General features: G+C 37.5%; 1 protein-coding gene across 10 annotated transcripts in view; it reads right to left on the minus strand.

Annotated features, from left to right (window-relative positions):
* Positions 1–3,322: 3,322 nt before the first annotated feature.
* klc1a (kinesin light chain 1a) overlaps positions 3,323–22,140 on the minus strand; it is a 54,184-nt gene continuing 35,366 nt past the window's right edge. For 4 of the 10 annotated variants that reach the window (XM_078406489.1, XM_078406491.1, XM_078406488.1 and 1 more), the window contains 3 exons: positions 21,072–21,202; positions 10,555–10,621; positions 3,323–5,352 (listed from right to left, as the gene is read on the minus strand). In XM_078406489.1, the coding sequence (XP_078262615.1) occupies positions 5,263–5,352; positions 10,555–10,621; positions 21,072–21,202 (288 nt within the window). In that variant the 3' untranslated portion in view covers positions 3,323–5,262. Of the gene's footprint in view, positions 5,353–10,554; positions 10,622–10,645; positions 11,388–14,428; positions 17,971–21,071; positions 21,203–22,140 lie in introns of those variants that run through there. The other 6 variants (XR_013547730.1, XM_078406497.1, XM_078406493.1 and 3 more) reach the window with 6 other exon arrangements.

Raw genomic sequence — 22,140 nt, forward strand, 5'->3', positions numbered from 1 at the left:
TGAGAAGACTGTTCGCAGCTTATGGATTGCCGGAGCACATTGTCACAGATAATGGAACCCAGTTCACGTCAGAGGAGTTTAAAAACTTCATGCAGCAGAATGGAATCCTTCATTCTACAAGTGCTCCTGGTCACCCTGCCTCGAATGGCCTGGCAGAACGGTACGTTCAGTCATTCAAGGGTGGAATGAAAAAGCTGACACACACCACAATGGATGTGGAGGACAGGGTCTCCCTCTTTTTGATGCAGTATCGCACCACACCAAACTGCACTACTGGTCAGTCACCCGCTGACCTGTTTCTGAACAGACACGTGCGCACCCGTCTGGATTTCATCCGTCCGGACACAGCAGCCGCTGTTTGAAAAAAACAGTACAAGCAGAAGTTTCACCATGACCACCGTGCAGCAGACAGGTGTTTCTCAGTGGCTGACCCAGTGTATTTATACAATACGGCTGGGGGAGGACGCAAATGGATTCCTGGAGTCATAGTGGATCAAACAGGACCGGTGTCTTACAAAGTACAAGGAGGAGACACCGACATCACCTACAGGAGACATAGAGATCAGCTGAGATTCAGAGTCATGGGAGATGGACTGGATCAGGACACTGAAAACTCAACCACTGACACTTCTGCACCGAGCCAACCCGCACAGCCGGAGGACATGTCATCATGCAGCAAGCCAGGGACTGTGGACAGTACAGCTGCAGCGCCGCTGAGTCCACGCCGATCATCAAGGGTCAGGAAGCCTCCAGACCGCTATGTCCCTTAAGCTTCATTAAAAAAATTTTAAAAAGGAAATGTTCGGCATGAAGGACTGTTTAGTTGCTTAAGTTGTTTTCATTAATATGAACACACAGATGGACTGAGACATGTTAAAACTACAAGAGGGTCTCTAGTGATAACAAGTAACTTTGCATAGTAGTAACTTTGAGAATGGTTATTGTCAGTAATAAGGCACTTGCTAATTTCAGTTATTTATGATTACCTTCATTTTAAAAAGGGGGTAATGTGGTGTATTTACCATTTGAGTTTTTGTGTTTTGGCAACTGAGCCTTGCCGTAGTTCCGGGTATAAAGCATTGTGGGATACCTGTATTAGCTCGCTGGTGGTGGTGAAGTAAAGCGGCCATATGTTGTATGCTAACCCGTCTCACTCGTCGATTCTTATCATAATACACCACAGGCTCCTTTACAGCAGGAAATTTACTGGTTAAGCCCCCCCACACCCCTCTTTCTCTCTCTCTCCCCCCACACCCCTCTTTCTTTCTCCCTCCCCCCCACACCCCTCGTTCTTTCTCTCTCCCCCCACACCCCTCTTTGGGGGATAGAGAGAGAGAGGGGTGTGGGGGGGGGTGGTGGAAGAGAAAATTCAAATAACCTCCCTGAACAAAGAAAAAAGGAAGGTGGAAATGAAAAAAAAGTGTGAATGTGGTTTAAATACATGGAATAAAAGTCTGATGGCCAATGCATTAAAAGGGATGGAAAGTTATAACATCTCCCACCTATTTTTTCTTTATATTTTATAACATTTGGCCCAATAGAAAATTCAAATAAATTGCTATCAACTTAAAACTACTTTATTTCAGTGGTAATTTGTACTTGCATTTTATTTAAAGGACTCTTTAAAATTGCATTCATTTATTTCTCACCAAAAATGTTTCATATTTTGAACATAAATATTGTAATATGATATATATTCAACATTTCAATGTACATATCTCAAAAGCCATGACATCAACACAGTACAGTGCCCTCCATAATATTTGGGACAAAGACCCATCATTTATTTATTTGCCTCTGCACTCCACAATTTGAGATTTGTAATAGAAAAAAAAAATCACATGCGGTTAAAGTGCACATTGTCAGATTTTATCGAAGGGTATCTTTATACATTTTGGTTTCACCATGTAGAAATTACAGCTGTGTTATACCTAGTCTCCCCCCCCGTCTCCCCCCTTTCAGGGCACCAAAATGTTTGGGACACATGGCTTCACAGGTGTTTGTAATTGCTCAGGTGTGTTTAAAAGCCTCTTTAATGCAGGAACAAGAGCTTTTAGCACCTAGTCTTTCCATCACCCGTGGAAACTTTTATTGGCCCTCATGTTGATAAACAGCAAAGTTGTGCCAATGAAAGTCAAAGAAGCCATTATGAGACTGAGAAACAAGAATAAAACTGTTACAGAAACATCAACCAAACCTTAGGCTTACCAAAATTAACTGTTTGGAACATTATTAAGAAGAGAGCACTGGTGAGCTTACTAATCGCAAAGGGACTAGCAAGCCAAGGAAGACTCCCGCAGCTGATGACAGAATTATTCTCTCTATAATAAAGAAAAATCCCCATCACCAGTCCGACAGATCAGAAACACTCTTCCGGAGTCGGGTGTGGATTTGTCAATGATCACTGTCCGCAGAAGACTTCTTGAACTGAAATACAGAGGCTACACTGCAAGATGCAAATCACTGGTTAGCCACAAAAATAGGATGGCCAGGTTAGTTTGGCAAGTACTTAAAAGAGCAACCACAGTTCTGGAAAAAGGTCTTGTGGACAGATGAGACGAAGATGAACTTATATCAGAGTGATGGCAAGAGCAAAGTATGGAGGAGAGAAGGAACTGCCCAAGATCCAAAGCATACCACCTCATCTGTGAAACACGGTGGTGGGGGTGTTATGGTCTGGACATGTATGGCTGCTGAAGGTACTGACTCACTTATCTTCATTATGCTACTACCATCTGCAGTTGTATCGTCAATGAATTCTGAAGTGTATAGACACATCCTATCTGCTCAAGTTCAAACAAATGCATTAAAACTCATTGGCCGGCGGTTCATTCTACAGCAAAACAATGATCCCAAACATACTGCTAAAGCAACAAAAGAGTTTTTCAAAGCCAAAAAAATGGTCAATTCTTGAGTGGCCAAGTCAATCACCCGATCAGAACCCAATTGAGCATGCCTTTTAAATACTGAAGAGAAAACTGAAGGGGACTAGCCCCCAAAACAAGCATAAGGTAAAGATGGCTGCAAACAGGCCTGCCAGAGAACCACCAGAGAAGACACACAGCAACTGGTGATATCCATGAATTGCAGTTTCAAGCAGTCATTGCATGCAAAGGATATGCAACAAAATACTAAACATGACTACTTTCATTGCTGTGTTCCAAACATTATGCTACCCTGAAATGGGGGGATTATGTATAAACACTGCTGTAATTTCTACATGGTGAAACCAAAATGTATAAAAATGGCCTTTATTAAAATCTGACAATGTGCATTTTAACCACATGTGATTTTTTCTATTACAAATCTCAAATTGTGGAGTCCAGAGGCAAATCAATAAATGATGGGTCTTTGTCTCAAACATTATGGAGGGCACTGTATATTCTTATCTGAATAATCTCACCCACTGATATGTAGCATATTAAATAACTACATTTTGCAGGTGAAATGTATTAAAACATTAAATGCAACATCATGGCAACACAGACTTGCCCCAGTGAAAGTGCAATATTCAACTGAAAATCTCTTTATTGCATGCAAACTCTTCAACAAAGCTTGTTCACAATTACCCTTCTAATACTAAAACTTACTACTTACAGTATCACAGCATTTTTGCATGGATAACAAATGTTATTACATCACTCTTCAATTAGAGACTAAAACTTGGAATACACGGTTAAAGGGGTAAATGTGGTACTTTCTGGTACTATAATTTTTATGTAGCTACAGCCAGTTGTAATTTTAGTAGCCTTGTTCAATGTTTCTTCCATTTTTTCTGCTGTAATGCTCAGAATATGGTAACCAAAAACAGTGAGGATTTTATAGCGATGTTTTTAATAGCTGATGCAGTCAATCATTGTAATATTAAAAAACCTAAGCGGTTGTAGAACCACATGTAAACCTTTTGATGGTAAGAATCTACATACCTTTTGACCATTCTATTTTTTTGTAAACTAACATTTCAATTCTCACTTGTAAATCCTATTTTGTCATTTTTCAATGTGCAAACAATTTATTTTAATGTACAAATATAAAATACAAGAATGATAATAACACTATAAAAGCAAACAAGAAGTACTCCAGGTACTGCCTAAATATACCAAAATCATTTACAAAGGAATTGGGGTAAATATACATACAAGTGCAAGATAATGACAATGAAAGATAGTTAACCATAAAGGGCCTAATTTCTAAATATATTCATAAAATCTTAACAGCTCTTGCGGTTTCACTGGTCACTATTTTTTTTTGTTGCATACCCAGTATCTGTAGCTTCAAATATATAATGTTTATTCTTTTAATAGAACATTTAAAATGAAGAGTACACAGAACAAGTTCTATACTATTTACTTTAAATTTAATCCAAGTAGCATTCAGAGCTTAATTTGCAATTTCCAATTCAAATTTCACTTCACAGCCAGGTACAAAAGGGTAGAAATTAGTCCTCAATTTTATGCACTAAAAAATATATAGTTTGCGCATATACTTCGCTTTTAAAATCTAATTTAAATGGGATCAATTTAAGAAAGTACAACCAAAGTCCTTACTGTATCACATACTTATTTAAGGCAAAGGATAAATTTCTATGCCACCATTTGGTATATTTTGTTATTTGATTTGTAAAGTTCACATGTCAAATTGCTGAGAGGTATAAAATCTTTAGAATGAAAGTGACCTCCACACACAATAGCAGCATCTTTTTTTTTGATTTGAAAGAAATATAGTGCAAGTTAGTAGTATAGTCAGAGTATTGAGGATTGTACAAGTACCTCAACATATTTGTATTGTCCATATTTATGGTTTATTATTGATCTGTCAATCTTTAGACAGCCTGGTACACCAGGTTATTCACGAAATGAAGACAAATATTAGGCATCAGGCATGAATAAGCCACATCTAATGTTAAAATTTTAAGGGGGTCTTTCCAGGAGTTGCTAGTAAAAGTGGTTTACACGAGATCCTACTTAAAAAGATAAATTTAACTGTACAAATCTAACAAAAGTAATTTCTACCCACATTATCCAAAACCAGCTCAGCTGTGGCATTTTATTTAGTTCAAAACAAATTCTCTTTGATATTATCGGCATTGTAGTAATTCACATATTGTATCAAATATTGAAAACCCATTAAGTTGGAACATACACTTTATGCTTGGCAGCAATATCTGAAGTATTTATACAGCATAATAAACTAAGGTTTTAATATCGAAAAGCTATAAGGAATTGTAGCAATAGTGATTTCTTGTTCTTTTACCCGAACTGTCTAGTTTGTGCCAATTTGTGATTCACAATGTAACAGGTCGTCATGGCTGACACTCAAAGTTCTGGACTCTGTTAGACGATAATTTCGCTGCTGCAGTTTAAAAGCAAGAAAAAAGAGTTACCAATAAGGCTGTAGATATAGACCATAATATCAATAAATTTAATGCCCAGTATTTTCTTGAATATTCTCAAAAGATTAGTGCTTGGAACATAAAAATATATTTGCATTAGTGATTTTATCATGAAAAGCATTTAATGCTAAAAGCATCAAGGATTTTCTTAAATATTATTCAAACCTGCACATATCAAATAATTGTAGATCACATGGAATTTCTTAGCATTTTAACCATAACTTCAAAAAATTGTTCAAACTAGAAAATATTAAATATTTAGAATTGACAATGATTACTATCAATTGTAACCATAATTTTGAATATTGCTTATGCAGAATGTAGTGAAAATTATGCTCTGAACACCACTAGAAATACCTGTGAAACGATGGTCAAGAGGAAGCACAAACGTTTCAAAGTTGTATCAATATTGTGAAACGTTTCATTAAAATGGGTGCCAAAATATGATAAAAGGATGCATATTTTTTTTAATCAAAGAATAATCCAGAAATACTAATTGCTTAGTCACCTGTGGAATAACATTTTATATTGTAAACCAAATGCTTCAAAACATTGTGATCAACTTTAATATTGTTCATTTCTTCTTTTTAAAGGGGTATTAATGAAATGAGAGAAGTTGGTATGAAAAAACTAACCATCAAGACCATCCTCAAAGTTTCAATTTAGGTAGCTTCTGCAAATGAATTCAATTCTATTTTGTTCCAACCTTAGAGCCATGGAAACAGTACTGATGCATTAATTTCACAAGAATAAAAAAAATATTTGGTTATTGAAACATTCATGTTGTTATTTGTATACTAAATATCCATTACTTGAGAGCTTTTAGGCAAAGAGAAAAGAAAATCAGGATCATAATTCAGGAACTGAATTACCACATTCAACTGTACAAATGAATTATGATACCAGCCTTCAACAGCCTTTCCAGAATACTACCCTCAAAGAAATACATCTTAAAATAGGAACCTAATTTAGAAGGCATCATTATAAAACGTGCAACTTTTCGACTACACCTTTAGACAGCAATCTTTGCCCAGCGACAACTATACAGTGAAACTTTTGTTATCACTTCTATACTTTTGATGAAATACAGGTAGAATTCAAAGGACAATTCTTTTGAAAGAATTGAAGGCCACAGAAGGTTGTGGAGGCCAAGTCAATGAATATTTTTTAAGGCATAGATAAGATTCTTGATTAGTACATGTGTCAGGGGTTATGTGGAGAAGGCAGGAGAATGGGGTTAGGAAGGAGAGCTAGATCAGCCATGATCAAATGATGGAGTAGACTTGATGGGCCAAATGGCCTAATCTTGCTCCTATCACTTATGAACGTATGACAAACTTCTGGAGTGCCAGGGATCCGGGTATGATCCTGACTAAGGGTGCTATTTGTACGGAGTTTGCATGTTCTCCCCGTGAGAATACAGGTTTTCTCTGGGTGCTCCGGTTTCCTCACACATTGCAAAGGTAAGCGGGTTTGTAGGTTAATTGGCCTCTGTAAACTGCCCCTAATGTGTAGGATGAGAAAATGAGATAACATAGAACTAACGTGAAAGGGTGATCGATGCTCTGTGTGGATTTGATGGCCAATTTCCATGCTGTATCTCTACAGTAAAAGCTAATGTCAGAGTTTCAACAGCCTACAACGAATGTGTGACAAAAGTAATATTCAGAATTTAAAGTCATAAAATGTGCTCTGACCCACCATGACAGATATTACTATTTTTTATAGTAGAAAGTTGCAGTGCCTACTTACTTCTCTATAAAACAGTATATCTTTTTATTGTACATAGAAATCAGACTCCCTAATGCATTTGAACTCCTTACTTCAAGTTAACACAAGTCAGTCATATTTCCTAAGACTGGGGAAATCCAAGCAGAGATGGAAGCAGGCAATTGCAGAAAACAAGTGGTTCTCCTGTGTGGCTTGTGAGCCTGGAAAGTGTCTCCACTACTACAAAACCTTCAGGTGATCTTTCCTTCCTTTCCAAATGCTGGTGTAATTATCCCAATCTCCACAATCCTAATAGTAGATCTGATCACACCACCTCAACCTGTGAAGCTTCCCTCCAAATTAAATTTTAAGACTTTTCTCATGATTTCCAGACTGTCCTACAAACATGTCCACTCATCCCTCCTTATAGGTACTGGAGCCCCAGCATCCACATATGAATGCCACATATCCGGCTGTATATATATGATATGATATGATATACCCAGCTAAGGTATCTTACTACAAAAACATCAGGTCTGTAGTGGACGTGGGTTGGGTGAAACCATGCTCCCAAAGATGTTCGCCAGGAATACAACTTGTTACGTCCAACTAGAGTATAAATCATTTAACCCTACTTACTTATCCAATCTCTCCACCAATTACAAAACTATGACAAAATGTTACACCCACACCCATCTGCTTATTTTTAATAATCTGGAAGGCTATTGACCCACATTCTGTCACTAACCATTTCAAAAATCACAATCAGAAAAAGATAATACCTGTTCATTGCATTACAGTGATACAGTGTGGAAACAGGACCTTCAGCCCAACTTGCCCACATCGACCAATATGTCCCAGCCACACTCGGCCCACCTGCCTGCACAGTCCATATCCCTCCAAATCCGTTTTGTCCATGTCCCTGCCTCAACGACCTCCTCTGGCAGCTTGTTCAAACACCCACCACTGTGTGAAAAAATTACCCCTCAGATTCTTATATTTTCCCCTTCACCTTAAACCTATGTCTTCTGGTCCTCGATTCACTTACTCTGGGCAAGAGTACCTGATTTATTCCTCTCATGATCTTATACACCTCTATAAGATCACCCTTCATCCTCCTGCACTCCAAGGAATAGAGTCCCAGCCTATTCAACCTCTCCCTATAGCTCAGACCCTCTAGTCCTGGCAACTTCCTCGTAAATCCTCTGTACCCTTTCCAGCTTGACAACATCTTTCCTATAACACAGTGCCCAGAATGAAACACAATACTCTAAATGCAGCCTCACCAATATCTTACATAACTACAATTTATGCTGCCTTCAATCAACTAATAATGTCCAAGCTCTTTATCACTTTGTATCTTGGGTGCAATTCCATAACTTCCATACGCGATGTTAAATTGATAGGTTTTTAGTTAACTGGGTTGTATATCATTCTCTTCCCTGCTTAGAATGACATTTACAATTATTCAAATCAAGGACACAATTCCTGAATCTTGAGAGCTTTGGGAAATGATTAATGCAATTTGTTCACCTATAATACTGGGATACCAAGAGTTGGAACCTATTATTTTCTCCATTAAATTTTAAAACTAAAAAAATGATCACGTGTTCACCTCTGGTTTCCATGTATTATCCTTAATTTTTCTTTTAACTGTGAAAGCAAATAAAATATAATTTTTATACATTTTCTTATTATCCTTTTGTTGAAGTGATTCCTTTCCTTTAATTCTGTAGAGGATCAAATACAGTTCTGAATATTGTTCATTGCAGGTATACCCATGTAGTTAGCCCAATTCACTCCAGTCGACTTACTTCACATTCAAAGTTTTCTTTACTTGAATTTAAAGCCTTTTTTGGTGACACTTTCTTTTTAATCGCAAGCCTTGCATCAAATTAGGTTGGGTTAAGGCCATAATTTGCAAGAGATTTTTTAAAATACTGATAGCCAATTCTGCTTTTCTTTGCAAACTTTTAGCCTGCTACCAGTGTCGTGCCTGCTCCTAAACTAGAGTTGAATTGTTGCCCAAAGCCACCCCAGTTAAAAATAACAACACCCTAAAGGTGGACATTGTAAAATATGCCAACATATTTTTTAACAATTTTTTTTAAAGCCAAAAGTCAGTCTAGCCCTGACTTTCAGCTAATTAACTTATATATCACTTAAAAAGCTACTACTCTTGGAAAGTTCCATTGCAGTTGGGGTGATGGGTAACTTGGAGAAGTTTAACTATAATCTTATTGTTCAATTTCCAATATTTATTTTAGACACAAAGTAACTCAGTGGGTCAGGCAGCGATGGGTGGCTTTTCGGGTCGGGTCCCTTCTTCAGACTGAAGAATTTTCTTCAGAGTCTGAGGAAGGGTCCCGACCCAAAATGTCACCCATCGTTTTTCTCCAAAGATGCTACCTGATCCACTGAGTTTCTCCAGCACTTTGTGTCTATTTTTGTTATAAACCAGCATCTGCAGTTTTTGGACGAGCCAATGTATTGATTAGATCCTTCAATCAATTAATTCTCCACAATGATCCATTTTCCTTTAAAATAAGCTACTTTCAGGATACTGAACGTCGTTGACAAAACTGTGCATATAAACTTGTGTTTCTCATCTAACAACAGCCAAACATCCCTCAGCAATTATTAAATGATACAGTGCCTTTTTTGTCTTAAGTTGTGTAAGCTTTTTAAGTAATGCCGGTGAGATGCAATAGACCCCTAAAGCAAGTAGTAAAGTTAGTAGGAAGCTGGAAATTGCTCTGCTATGCATGCCGATTATAATGCATATGTTAATACACAAAGATTAGAGGGGACCAGTATGCATTCGTGCAGTAAACCACAAGCAAAGGTAAATTATTCTGGCGAATAAATGCTCTTACTTTTTAAAATTATCCCACAGGTAAACTAGCAATTAGTAAAATGTATACATTTTAATACTTAATCAAGGCTACTTTATCAATTGTTAGCTTAAAAAAATATTGTATATTACAGAATGCTGAAGTTGGTACAGACTGAGAGCATTCAGGCTTAAATCCATGTCATGCTGTTAAATTTAGTGGAGGCAAAAGTTTGAAACATTTCTTCATTGGAGAGAATTACAGATATGTTAATACTAATGCACCGTTAGTTTATGTGGTGCTCTATATCACTGCAGCATTCTATAGAACATGTAACAGAGCTGAGATACTAAACAAGTGGAAAACATTGGTGGGAGCAGCAGTGTCTTTTCTGATCCCAGCAGAAATTAAATGCAACATTTTAATTCTCGTGTAAAAAAAACTTTCCATGAAAATGGCGAAAAAAAAAAAAAAATAGACACTCCCAAGAGCATACATACAAATGCAATTAGTTGACATCAATAAAAGACTAGTTAAAAAAAGAGAAACATTTTATAAAATTCTTTAGCTCAGTCTCTGCCACTGATATTAAGTGGTGAAGAAATACATAAGGCTTACTTGGAAAAGATCTTCAGTAGCCTTGCCCCCCGTGTTAAGTACAATCAAAGAGTTGGCACGCTTCATGCTGCAACCATGATAGTAGTGACATGCAAGGATAAACCAATCAGAATTACTGCAAACTACAGCTCAAAGAGAAAGCACACAGATATTAAAGCACAGTATCATATTCTATCCCCAATTAATAAGATGATTCTCCCGGCAGAATTTGAAGTCTCAGACATTTTCTTCCCATAAGGAACAAGTCACTTTTAAACTTTATTCCAAAATGATTTGATTTTGCATCTATTTTTTGATTAATCTTGTTTAAAGTTTAGCTACTGCTTGAAATTACATAGTTGAGCAGTTTATAATGATCTTACTTTAGTCAAATCATTTACCGTTGTCTCTTAACTATAATCTAAATATATTTTGCAGCCAATATCAATAAAAGAAATTGCAAAAGAAAAAGCTCAAGCTCATAAGTGTTAGGAAGACGTGCCCAAGCAGCGCTGTGGCAAGCAAGCCCAAATAAAATGATGAAAACTTTACCCAAACATTTCACAGAAGACGAGCATTCAAAATTAATGCTATTTTTAGTACCCTCAATACATTTGAAGAATTCTGCATATTTTTCCTCTGTACATCATAGTATTATTGAAAATACTGATTTAAAATTATGTGATCTCTCTTAGTTAGCATCAAAACGTATTATGCCAAGCCTTGATCAGGCATGTGTACATACCTCAGCAATACTTCTTCGCTTCAAAATATTTCAAGATTTCCCTGAGACAGCATTAGAGTCAGGGCCAAAGACCATTACACATTCCATGATCTAGAAGACTGGAAAGGTTCTTCAAACAAAATAATTATTATTTTTCCTCCTTGATTTCAAGATTTCCCTGAGACAGCATTAGAGTCAGGGCCAAAGACCATTACACATTCCATGATCTAGAAGTCTGGAAAGGTTCTTCAAACAAAATAATGATTATTTTTCCTCCTTGCATCCCAGCAAACACCTTTGTTCTACTTAAAACACCTGGCCATCTGGCAACTTAAAAGACTCATTCAACCAAGACAAACCAGTTTGGTTGGAAGACTACTATGGGCTTGAAGCATGTGAAAGTCAACCACAGGACGCACAAACATTGTTAACGCTTCAGGTAAGTTGTCACAAATGCCAAATGGAAATTTGATGAACACGGGTAGTTTGGACTCTAAGAATTTAAATTCAAAAATTAAACCATGTTAGAGGTGTGTGTGTGTGTGTGTGTGTGTGTGTGCGCGCGCGCCCGCGACAAATGTTTAATTCAGTTTCACTTGTTATATATTAGTCCACTATCATTTTTAAGACTGCACACACCTGCCCAGAGTGTTCTTAACTCAAATTGTTCCTACTTCAATAATTCAATTTCTAGGTTACCTTCGGTACTCAAAGCAGTTCAGTTAAAAAAAATACAGCTATTTACTTAAAAATGAACGTTATCCTTCAGTAAATGTTAGCAAAATTACATAATTCACACATTTTACCTCAATAACAAAAAGCCATTGGACATGAGGTAAGATGCCAGAAACATTCTCCCTTGCTCATTGTAACAATATGCAATTTTTCTGCCATCATCCAAGATATGGTAAGTCTTGGATTAAACACTTGGGTGGAGGAGAAGGGACGAAAAAGTACAAAATCCTCATTCTTCAAACAACACTAACAGAAGAATTTTTGCCATAAACGTTCAAAGTGGACAAGTACCTGGAGAAGTCTAATATCACTGTATAAAAAGATTGGTGGGATACAGGCTGAATGTATCAGAGGATCATAGCTATACTATAGAACTCATTGTTAATTGGATGCAAGTAGGTCACAGTATTTCCAATTCTTTTCCTTCCCCCCAAATTAGTTTTAAGATTTTTCTTTGATCTGTATTTTCCCCCATATCTCCCTCAGAAATTACATGACTGCTGGAATATAGAGTGTTTTAGGGTTACTTTCCGCCACATCATATCACAGAAATACAAAAAAAAATTCTGGTCCCATTCAACCAACCTGTAATCTTTTTTGTATGCTGTTTTGAATGCTTATCAATGTAATGTTATTTAATGTAATACCATTCACTGTAATATCAGTAACCTAGCAGTAACCAAACCTTTCTCAAAAAACTAAATAATAAACATAGCACAAAAAGTAAGGAAATTTGTGTTTGGTAGATTATTTCTTTGTTGTAACAATGCTTCTTGGCAATAAATCTTATACCGTTGGAAAGCCTGTTTATTTCCCTTTTAAATGGTGCCACGTTTGTAAGGAACATGCATTTGTGGGATGAGCAGCAGAGCTGAGTATGTGGGTTGAGCCCATGAAAAATCTGCCAACTCTTCTCTGCCAATGCCAAACAGCTTATTCTGCCATTGACTCTTGTTCGGTGTTGTTTGGTGGATTGGATGATTGAAGTCTGAAGAAACAAGACATATTGGCAATTTAACAATTTATTCATTTAATAAACAGGAGCCTCAGTAACGTGTGGAAGAACCATACACAGCCACAACAGCCTGGCATCTCCTCCTCATGCTGGTCACCAGCCTGGTCACACACTGTTGTAGGATGGCATCCCATTCTTCAACCAGCATTTGTCGCAAGTCAGCCAACGTGGTTGTGTTGGTCACTCTGGCACGAATAGCACGCCCAAGCTGATCCCACAAGTGTTCAATGGGGTTGAGGTCAGGACTGCTGGCAGGCCATTCCATACTCTCCACTCCCAAATTCTGGAGGTAGTCTCTGAGAAACCCTGCTCTGTGGGGGCGAGCATTGTCATCTTGGAGGATAGAGTTCGGTCCCAGACTGTGGAGATATGGGATTGCCACTGGTTGCAGAATCTCATCTCGATATCTCTCTGCATTGAGATTGCCTCCAATGATGACAAGCCTCGTTTTTCCAGTGAGGGAGATGCCCCCCCACACCATCACACTGCCTCCACCAAAAGATGTTACTCTATCGGTGCAGCAATCAGCATAGCGTTATCCGCGTCTTCTCCACACTTTGACCCTATGATCCAACTGCCGTAGGCAGAATCTGGACTCATCGCTGAACATAACGTTCCTCCACATGTTCAGGTTCCAGTGCACGTGTTGCCGACACCAGCGCAAACGGACCTGATGGTGAAGGGCAGTCGTGGCAGGCCTCCTGGCAGCCCTATGAGACCGGAGATCGGCTGCGTGCAGTCTGTTCCGAATTGTCTGTGCAGAGAGCCGTCGGCCATATCGTCCTGCAAACCTTGACTACAAATCTGTAGAAGACAGCCTACGGTTCCTAAGTGCTGACAGGGTGAGGAAACGGTCTTCTTCGGGTGTCGTCTTCTTGGGACGCCCACTTCGCGGCCTGTCTCTGACAACCCCCGTTATATGGAACTTGGCCATCACTTTGGAGATGGTACTAGGGCTCACTCCAAATAATGCCGCAACTTGGTTTTGCGGAACACCAGCTTGAAGTTGCCCTATCGCACGGGCCCTATCCAGATCAGTCAAACGTGGCATGCCGATTCTTGGAGCAGACACCTACTGACCACTGTAGCAGGGCCTATGCTCACAGATGCTGCCAATCTGGTGCCAATCAGGCACCTGATTGTCAGCACCTGGGGGTACCAGAAGCTCAAAACAAGAGTCAATTGCAACAGCAGAATAAGCCTTGTTGGCATTGGCAGAGAAGATTTGGCAAATTTTTCATGGGCGCAACCCATATACTCAGCTCTGCTGCTCATCCCACAGATGCATGTTCCTTACAAATGTGGCACCATTTAAAAGGGAAATAAACAGGCTTTCCAACGGTATAAGATTTATTGCCAAGAAGCATTGTTACAACAAAGAAATAATCTACCAAACACAAATTTCCTTACTTTTTGTGCTATGTTTAGATAGATACTTCAACAGTTGTAAAAACTTAGAATCTATACTAAACTTGAGTTTAATAATGAAAAACTGAGGCATTGATGTTCACAATTAGCTAACCAGTATTTAATAGTTAAAAACTAAAATGTAGTGAGCAGTTTAATGGCACTACAACTCTCTAAAACAAAGGCACCTCCATAAAAGATATAAATGTTGCCTTACGGCTTAACCATTACAGAGTGAACATCCCATACAACTTAATACATCAATTTGATGAAAGACATTTTCTATGTCAACATCATTTTAAGTAGATTGCTCTTATTCAAACAGTTAGTCAGCCTTTCACTAAATATATGAGCACCATGCACTGATGGTAAAATATGTTTTAAAAATGTACAGCATCAAAATAAATACATTTTTCAGAGGGGAAATTAAAATATAAATTGCCTCTGCTGCTGCCCCTCTAAATATCTTGGGAAGATTATACAGAAATTGCACTCAGCTGTTACATAATGAACACTGACAAGTTTTCTATTTTTCTTCCTGTTAATTCGTCTTAACTGTGGAGGAAGAGGGAAAAATAGTTGGACTTGATTTTATTCTCATTGCTTCCCAGTGATTACATATGCATTGGTTTTCATACATAAGCACTTTACATATTCAAAATGAGGTAAAGCACTGGAGAATTAGTCGAGCGTGTGTAATTGCACACAGCACAAAGCATCATCCTTTGCTAAGAGAACTGGCGCCTGGTTATGAGTATTCCGAAAGGCAAAAAAAGACATTCTATATTTATTAAATCTTTCTTATAGGGGTAAGACTACTTAAAGCAATTTAGTGGTTTATTGGATCAATCATATTTAAAATAAACAGGACACTGATATTTCACCATCTCAATCCAATTCTGATAATCAATTCAATACTCCATGGTGAAAGTAGAAAAGACCATGTCTTTTTCATGTGCACATTAAACGGAGATTGTGAGGGGGAAAAAAGGGAAAATTAGATTAGATCGGATTAGATTCGCAGCACAAGATATCAAACTGCAATCTGTGGTTCTACATAATTTAGTGAAAGACTAATATGAAGTGTTTCATACATCTCAGTGGTATTTTAAATAACATATACTATACAAAACGTTAAATTCAAACCATCAATTCAACAAAGTTTGGGGTACAAATTAAATTGTTAATGTCTTTAGCAAGTTCCTTGATATTACTCCTATGCTATATCTAAGCACTGCCAGATTTTGAGTAAAATGCTAAAATCCAATTCTTTTGTTGATCCTGCAGCTCCATCACAAGATGAATTATTAAGAGAATATTACAGTGGGGGAATAAAAGCGTGCGGAATATGAAGGAAGATTTTTATATTATGGCTGTTTAAATGTGTTATTAAATAATGAAGTGATTATTTATTCACTAGGCGTAACTGTTGGTCGGTGAAAAAGGTTTGACAAAATGTCCTCTATTCCTTTCACACTGTTAGTGTGTTATTGCTCTGACCACTTTCAAATGGCTCACTTCATTTATACTGGAGATGGTTTCACAATATCACAAATTTCACAGTGATGCAAACAGGTACTATTTTGCTTCTTTACTAATAATACAACAGAAGCTGTGGGAAACACTTAGCATATTAGACAGGGTCTGTGGAAAAAGAAATACAGTTAATGTTTTGCTGCAAATGGACGGGAAAAAAATTTAGGCAGTTTTAAGTAGTGGAGAGGGTGAGAGTGGGATGCAAAGGACAAAAGGATAAGGCGAGGCAAGGTATGCCATGGGGATAAGCTATCAACAAGAGCATTCAGTTGATGAGTTATTAGGACCAGTTAAAGAGTGCAGAAGAGATTCTTGATTTCTGTTGTGGGGAGAGACTGGATAGCCTTAAAACAGAGATGTCTGATGGGGGACCTAATAAAGGTATGCAAAATCAATAGGTGCATAAAATAGGGCAGCTAGTAGGAAATCTTTCCCTACAACTGAGGTAAAAAGGTATCTAGAGGGCACAGTTTTAAGGTAAGTGCTTTGGAGGGGATCAGAGAAATAATATATTCTACCCAGACGTTGTGGATTGGAATCGGAAATAAACTGCTTGAGGTGGTGCAGGTACATACAAAGGTTTACACATGATTTGCGAGGTATCCAAATGTACACTGGATCAAGTGCTAATAAATGGGAGTAACATAGAATTGATGGTTGGCAAAGACATGGTGGGCTGAAGAGCCTGTTTCTGTGCAACTAGGAACAAAATCTGAAAATAAGGGCTGTTAGACTGAGAACACAAAGGAAAAGTTGGGAAATGCTGAACTGTAGAACATGAGTCAGACTGCGCTAACGGGAAGAGCTGAGATCATCTTCTACTTGGATGGGGAACAGCAGAACTGACCATACAGATTGAGAAAATAAGTTAACCGAGGTTGTCGAATGAAGAGGGTCTGGAAGGCTGCAATTTGTTCAGGCTGGAGTGGTTAAGATAGTGTACCTCTTTCAGAACTCACAACATGGTACATGTACTGAGTACGTGTTCAATCTGAAGAAGCAACTTTGAGCTGCTTGTTGCTGCCTACTTTAATTCTCTCTCTCTCTCTCTCACTCTGACCTTTCCATTTGTGATCTCCTGCAGTGCTCCAACAAGGCCCTGCGCATATTAGAGGAAAAGCACATCATCTTCGCTCAGGGCACACTGCAGCCTTCTGAACTTAAGGTCACTCTCTTTCTCTGCCTGATTTTGAAATGGTGAATTCTGCTGAGCGATATCCATCTGTGATGCTGGCTCTGTTTTCCCTGTTGCATGAGCACAGTTTGATCTGCTGGCTCTGCACTTCCAAACTTTGGCATCTGTGTGCTCATTCTCTAACTCCCTTTGTTCGTGTTCTCACTTCCTAACTGGCTCCATTAATCCACTGTCTCAATGACCTAATCTGGTGACCTAACCTCTCCTCATGTCAACCCTGCTCCCACACTTTCAGAAATATTCCCTGCTTTCCTCTCTCCCTCTCCCCCACTTTCTGCACCTTAAAACTAATTCTGACACAGGGTCTTTAACCTGAAATGTTAACTTCGTTTCTCTTTTCGCAGATATTATCTTACTTTTCAGTATCTTCGGTTATTATTTCAGATTTCCTCCAGTTAGTTTTTTTGTTTTTCATTTTGGTTCCTTACTGTCCAATTCCTTAATATTTTTCAACTAATATACTTTAATTGGTGTAAATAACACTAACACTAATTCCGTAACTTAGAATTGCTACTAATAATCTCATACAATAAATGTGTAAAGCCAGACTGGACATAAAAAAGTGCAAGCCCTTTTACTAAAAAATCTAGAGCATATACAACAAATAATGTGAAATAACAGTTATTTATAAAGAGATGAAGATACCAGATTATTTTTTTCTGGGTCCAGTATGCAAATATCTTTAAAACAGGGAGAAGCAGGCAGGCTAAATGCAGCATTGTTCAGTTCAGTGGCAGTATGCATCCATCTAGCTGTGCACAAGGAACTTCACCTTAAGGCTCTTTTCTGAATGCATCATAAGGGAAATGGATAGCTGAGGGTATTCTACAACAGAATGAAGTATTGTTGTAGGAATACCTATGTAAATTCATCTAAAATATAAAAATCTAATTTACAAAACTTTGCTGAAAATGATAAAAGTGGCTTAGCTAAAAAAAAGACTAAGATCGCAAATAAAGGACAAAGTATAAATCCAAGCACAAGCTAAAACATAATTAAACACTTTTCTTTTTTAAATGGTTGTACTGACTCATTGCAAAAATTCTGGTTAAACTGATAGTCTCAATGGAATAGTCATAATATTTCCATTTCTCTCCACAATTTGGTAAAATAAATCAAAGACCATATTCTGATAGCAACTTATTCATGCTTTTTTTTAACTTAAGAAACCTCCAATATGCACATATTGAAACAACCACTCATTACCAGGAGTGCAAACCTTCTAAATCACTGAAACATAGATTAATTCAGTTAACAATACACAAGCCCAAGGATAACAAAGTTAAGTCAGGTTTGTTTGCATTTTGCTTCCAGATCTTTTAATTGTAGTTCTATTAATTGAAATTGACTTTTAACACTGTTTGGCACATATTCATTCTTGCAAAATAAATCATTTCTACACTTGATAAAAATTTAAAAGGTAATTAAGCAAAAAAAAGGCCAGAATTAAACGATAATTGTGTGCTTTTTGTCAGTGTTGGGAAAGTGGAGGGACAAATTCAAAGAACTTGCTCCTGGTCACTTTTCCTCACAGGTTTGTTTATGGATATCAGACAAAGGAAGTACTGGTTTCAGTCTTGTGACCTTTAACTGCTGAATATTCTGCATTATTACTAACATTATTAGGCTACTTGAGTAAAGCAAGGGCAGCTTGGCTAAAAATGTGAACCATTCTCCTCCATTCATCAATTTCAGGCGTGGAAGGGAAGCAAATATTGTTTAAAGTATTGATTATTTCAATGTTTTAACCTGCATCCTTTGGTGCTTCTGGATAATTTTGATTAAAAGTGTTGAAAGTAAAGACTGACTTTAAAAGTTCCAGGTTTTCACAAGATTCAAGTATTACGAGTGGGTAACGGACTTGAAAAACATTGCATAAATCAAAAAGCATGTAAATCAAACATATGCTAGGCCACACGCGACTACACTGCAATACAGTGCCGGGCAGAAATTTGAGCGCGCTTTTCTGAAAATGGGAGCATGCAAGTTAAATTTTAGTTGTAACCAATCAAGTGTGTTATTCTAGAAACATGTAAATCAAACACACATAAATCGTGAGGTGCCTGAACTAGTTTAATCAGTATTCAAAATGTTCAATATAATTATGGAATTTAAATAATTGTACTTTCATTAGTTTGGTTTGCTCGTGTTGAATTCTTACAGCCTTGAAAAATAAGGCAGAAAAATAAATATAGCAAACAGAACATAAATATATCAATATATTTTTGCTGCTATTTTCTTGTTGAACAAGATTAGCAGTTCCTCATGTCTTCAAAACACATGATCATTGCCATTTCTCTAATTTCTCGGTGGCTTTTGACAGCTTTTAAATCAACTACCAACTAAAATAACTTATAACAGACCAATCTGAGGTAGGTGGGAATTGCACCAACTAGTTGGAATGCTTCTCAAAGCTGGGACCAAAATCCTCATGGAAAAATTTACTCATGCTGTGGAACGATGTATAAAATATTTTGCCTGAGAACTGAGCAAAGGCAGTATTAAAAATTAGAAAAAGGGTGCAAAAGAAAATTAGGAAGGTAAATAGCATCATAACATAACCAAATTTCTAAATAGAACCAAAGACAGGGAGGTCTGAGACAGGTTGACAGTTCTTGTAAGCAAATGTAAGTGAATTAAACAACATTCCTCAGCTCTTGAATTCTAATATTTTTCAGAATCTTCTTCCTCTTTACTTTCCTTTGACTCTAACTCTCCTCATGTTTTCACTATCTCTTCTAATATTCTCATCCCTGATTCGGACCGATTAGTCCTCAGCTTTCAACCTCCCAAGTCTCCATCTTACCTAGGCCTGATCTGTTAAGCTCATTTGCTGCCCTCATGTCTGTACCCAGGTGTTTGGTCAGTATCCTCAGGACCCTTACTCTTATCTCCAGATTGATAATCCAACTAGATCTCTTTTTCTAATTCTAGGTTAATTCATTGCTAATTTTCAACAAAACACAAACTTCCCAAATTTTTCTTTGCTTACTCACTCTTAGTCAGTCTCTAGACTCCCTTCGACTCACCAAGTCTGCACCAATCACCTGCACACTGGCACTATCCTACATACTAGCGACAATTTACAAAAGCCAATTAAAGTACAAATCTGCACGTCTTTGGAGTGTGGGAGGAAACAGGAGCACCCAAAGAAAACCCGCGTGGTCACAGGGAGAACGTACAAATTCCATACAGACAGCACCTGTAGACAGGATTGAACCCGGGTCTCTGCGCTGTAAGACAGCAACTCTACCGCTGTGCCACCCATTTTGAAATAACAGCAGTCAGTTTACTAAACTCAACATCATCATGCCTGCTGACAAGGACGGTGCTGTTGCAGTTTGACGAACTGACCTCTACCTTACAGAAGCCAAACAAACGCCAGCTCAGATACCAACACCCTCCAATGAACCACAACCACTATATTCAATGCAATCTTGATGCCTTGTTTCATTTTTTTCTATCCCTATTAATCAGATAAAATTAAACTTGCAGGGAGCTATATCCATGTGTGCACCAAGCAAGCTTTACAGAAATTAGATAATATCTTGGAACAGTCCAAGGGAATTTGCCAGATCATCAGAAATTAACGAACATCTCTTATCCACTTGACATTTTTAGCTGAATCCAACTGCAATGTTCATTTATTTAGGACAATCCAATTGGCCACAAATTCCATGTTTTTCTACCTTACCCAACGAATGCATTTTCAAAGAAATATTTAATGGATAAATAGTTGTGCTTTGGGAAATAGGAGGGCATGAAACAAAGGCACCACATCAATGCAAATCTTCTTCTTCAATGACAAACAAGTTTTGCGTGCAATTGTTACCAAATAAAATACTTCATAATAACCTATATAGTATTCAGCTGTGTCAAATTTAAACAGTTCAGAATAAAGCAGAAATCAGGAAATTAATAATTACCCAGAATTCTTGGGCTCATTTTCTCGCGGACTGCCACCTTTCAGTTTCCTAACTAGCTTTTCACTACTGCGTCTAATGGAAGCACGAAGCTTGCTGAAGGAACCACTACGTTTCAGAGATCCAGTTCCATCCTGTAAGCCAAATAATACAGAGGGTGTGAAAGCCAAGTCTACCTCAACAGGATCAATGTAACTTTCAGTGTGAACATTAACAGATCCTGAGTAAGGAACTGTTCAGAGAAACAGTACAACACATCTTTCCATAACATTACCAATGTGTTTTAGATGAATCAGTACCAACATTACAATTGCTAATTTTTTTTTGCATGAATATACAAGCTATTATATGCAAATGCTTATTTGTAACTTCATGATTCTGTTTTTAAGAAACACATCAATTATGCATTTAAGTAACATTTGTCTATAGAAGATGCCAATTATTTGAAAATCGACTGCTGACAACAGCTGTTAGAAATCTGGTCTATATATTGGATTACACATTGCGTACACAGTTCTGGTCTTTTTCAACAAGATCAGCAGTTCTATGTTACTAAGTTGTGATGGTCAATATATATTGCATTATTCATGCACTTTCTCCATGAAATGCTAAAAAAAAAAAGTGTTATCAGCATGTTTATATTCTGAATATAAATTCTGACATCCAGGCTTTTATCATTTCACATACAAATAAAATGGTGCCGCATTTAGATCAAATATCTTTGCATTGATTTGAAGAAACTATAAACAAAAAAATCAAATTCACATCTGTTGCATTTTCTTACAGAAAGCATTTACCTTCTTAATATAGTTCTGTGCTCTCCATTAGAACACATTTATGGTTGGGAGTGCACATTATAAATTCTAGTTGAAATGAATGAGCCAACACCCAGAACAATAACATAACGTTACACCCTTTTACATAAAATAAACCTGATTCCAACTGAGACTGGCTTTAGCTGAAGCACAAATTAGTGCTTCTACTGAACACATTTAATTTAATTGGCTTTCAATGGCTGAATCAATTGTAAAGAGCCTATTGGTGTGCAATGACTGAGGTGGAAATATTATTG

This window comes from Rhinoraja longicauda, chromosome 10 (genome assembly GCF_053455715.1).
Source record: "Rhinoraja longicauda isolate Sanriku21f chromosome 10, sRhiLon1.1, whole genome shotgun sequence".
Taxonomy (NCBI): domain Eukaryota; kingdom Metazoa; phylum Chordata; class Chondrichthyes; order Rajiformes; family Arhynchobatidae; genus Rhinoraja; species Rhinoraja longicauda.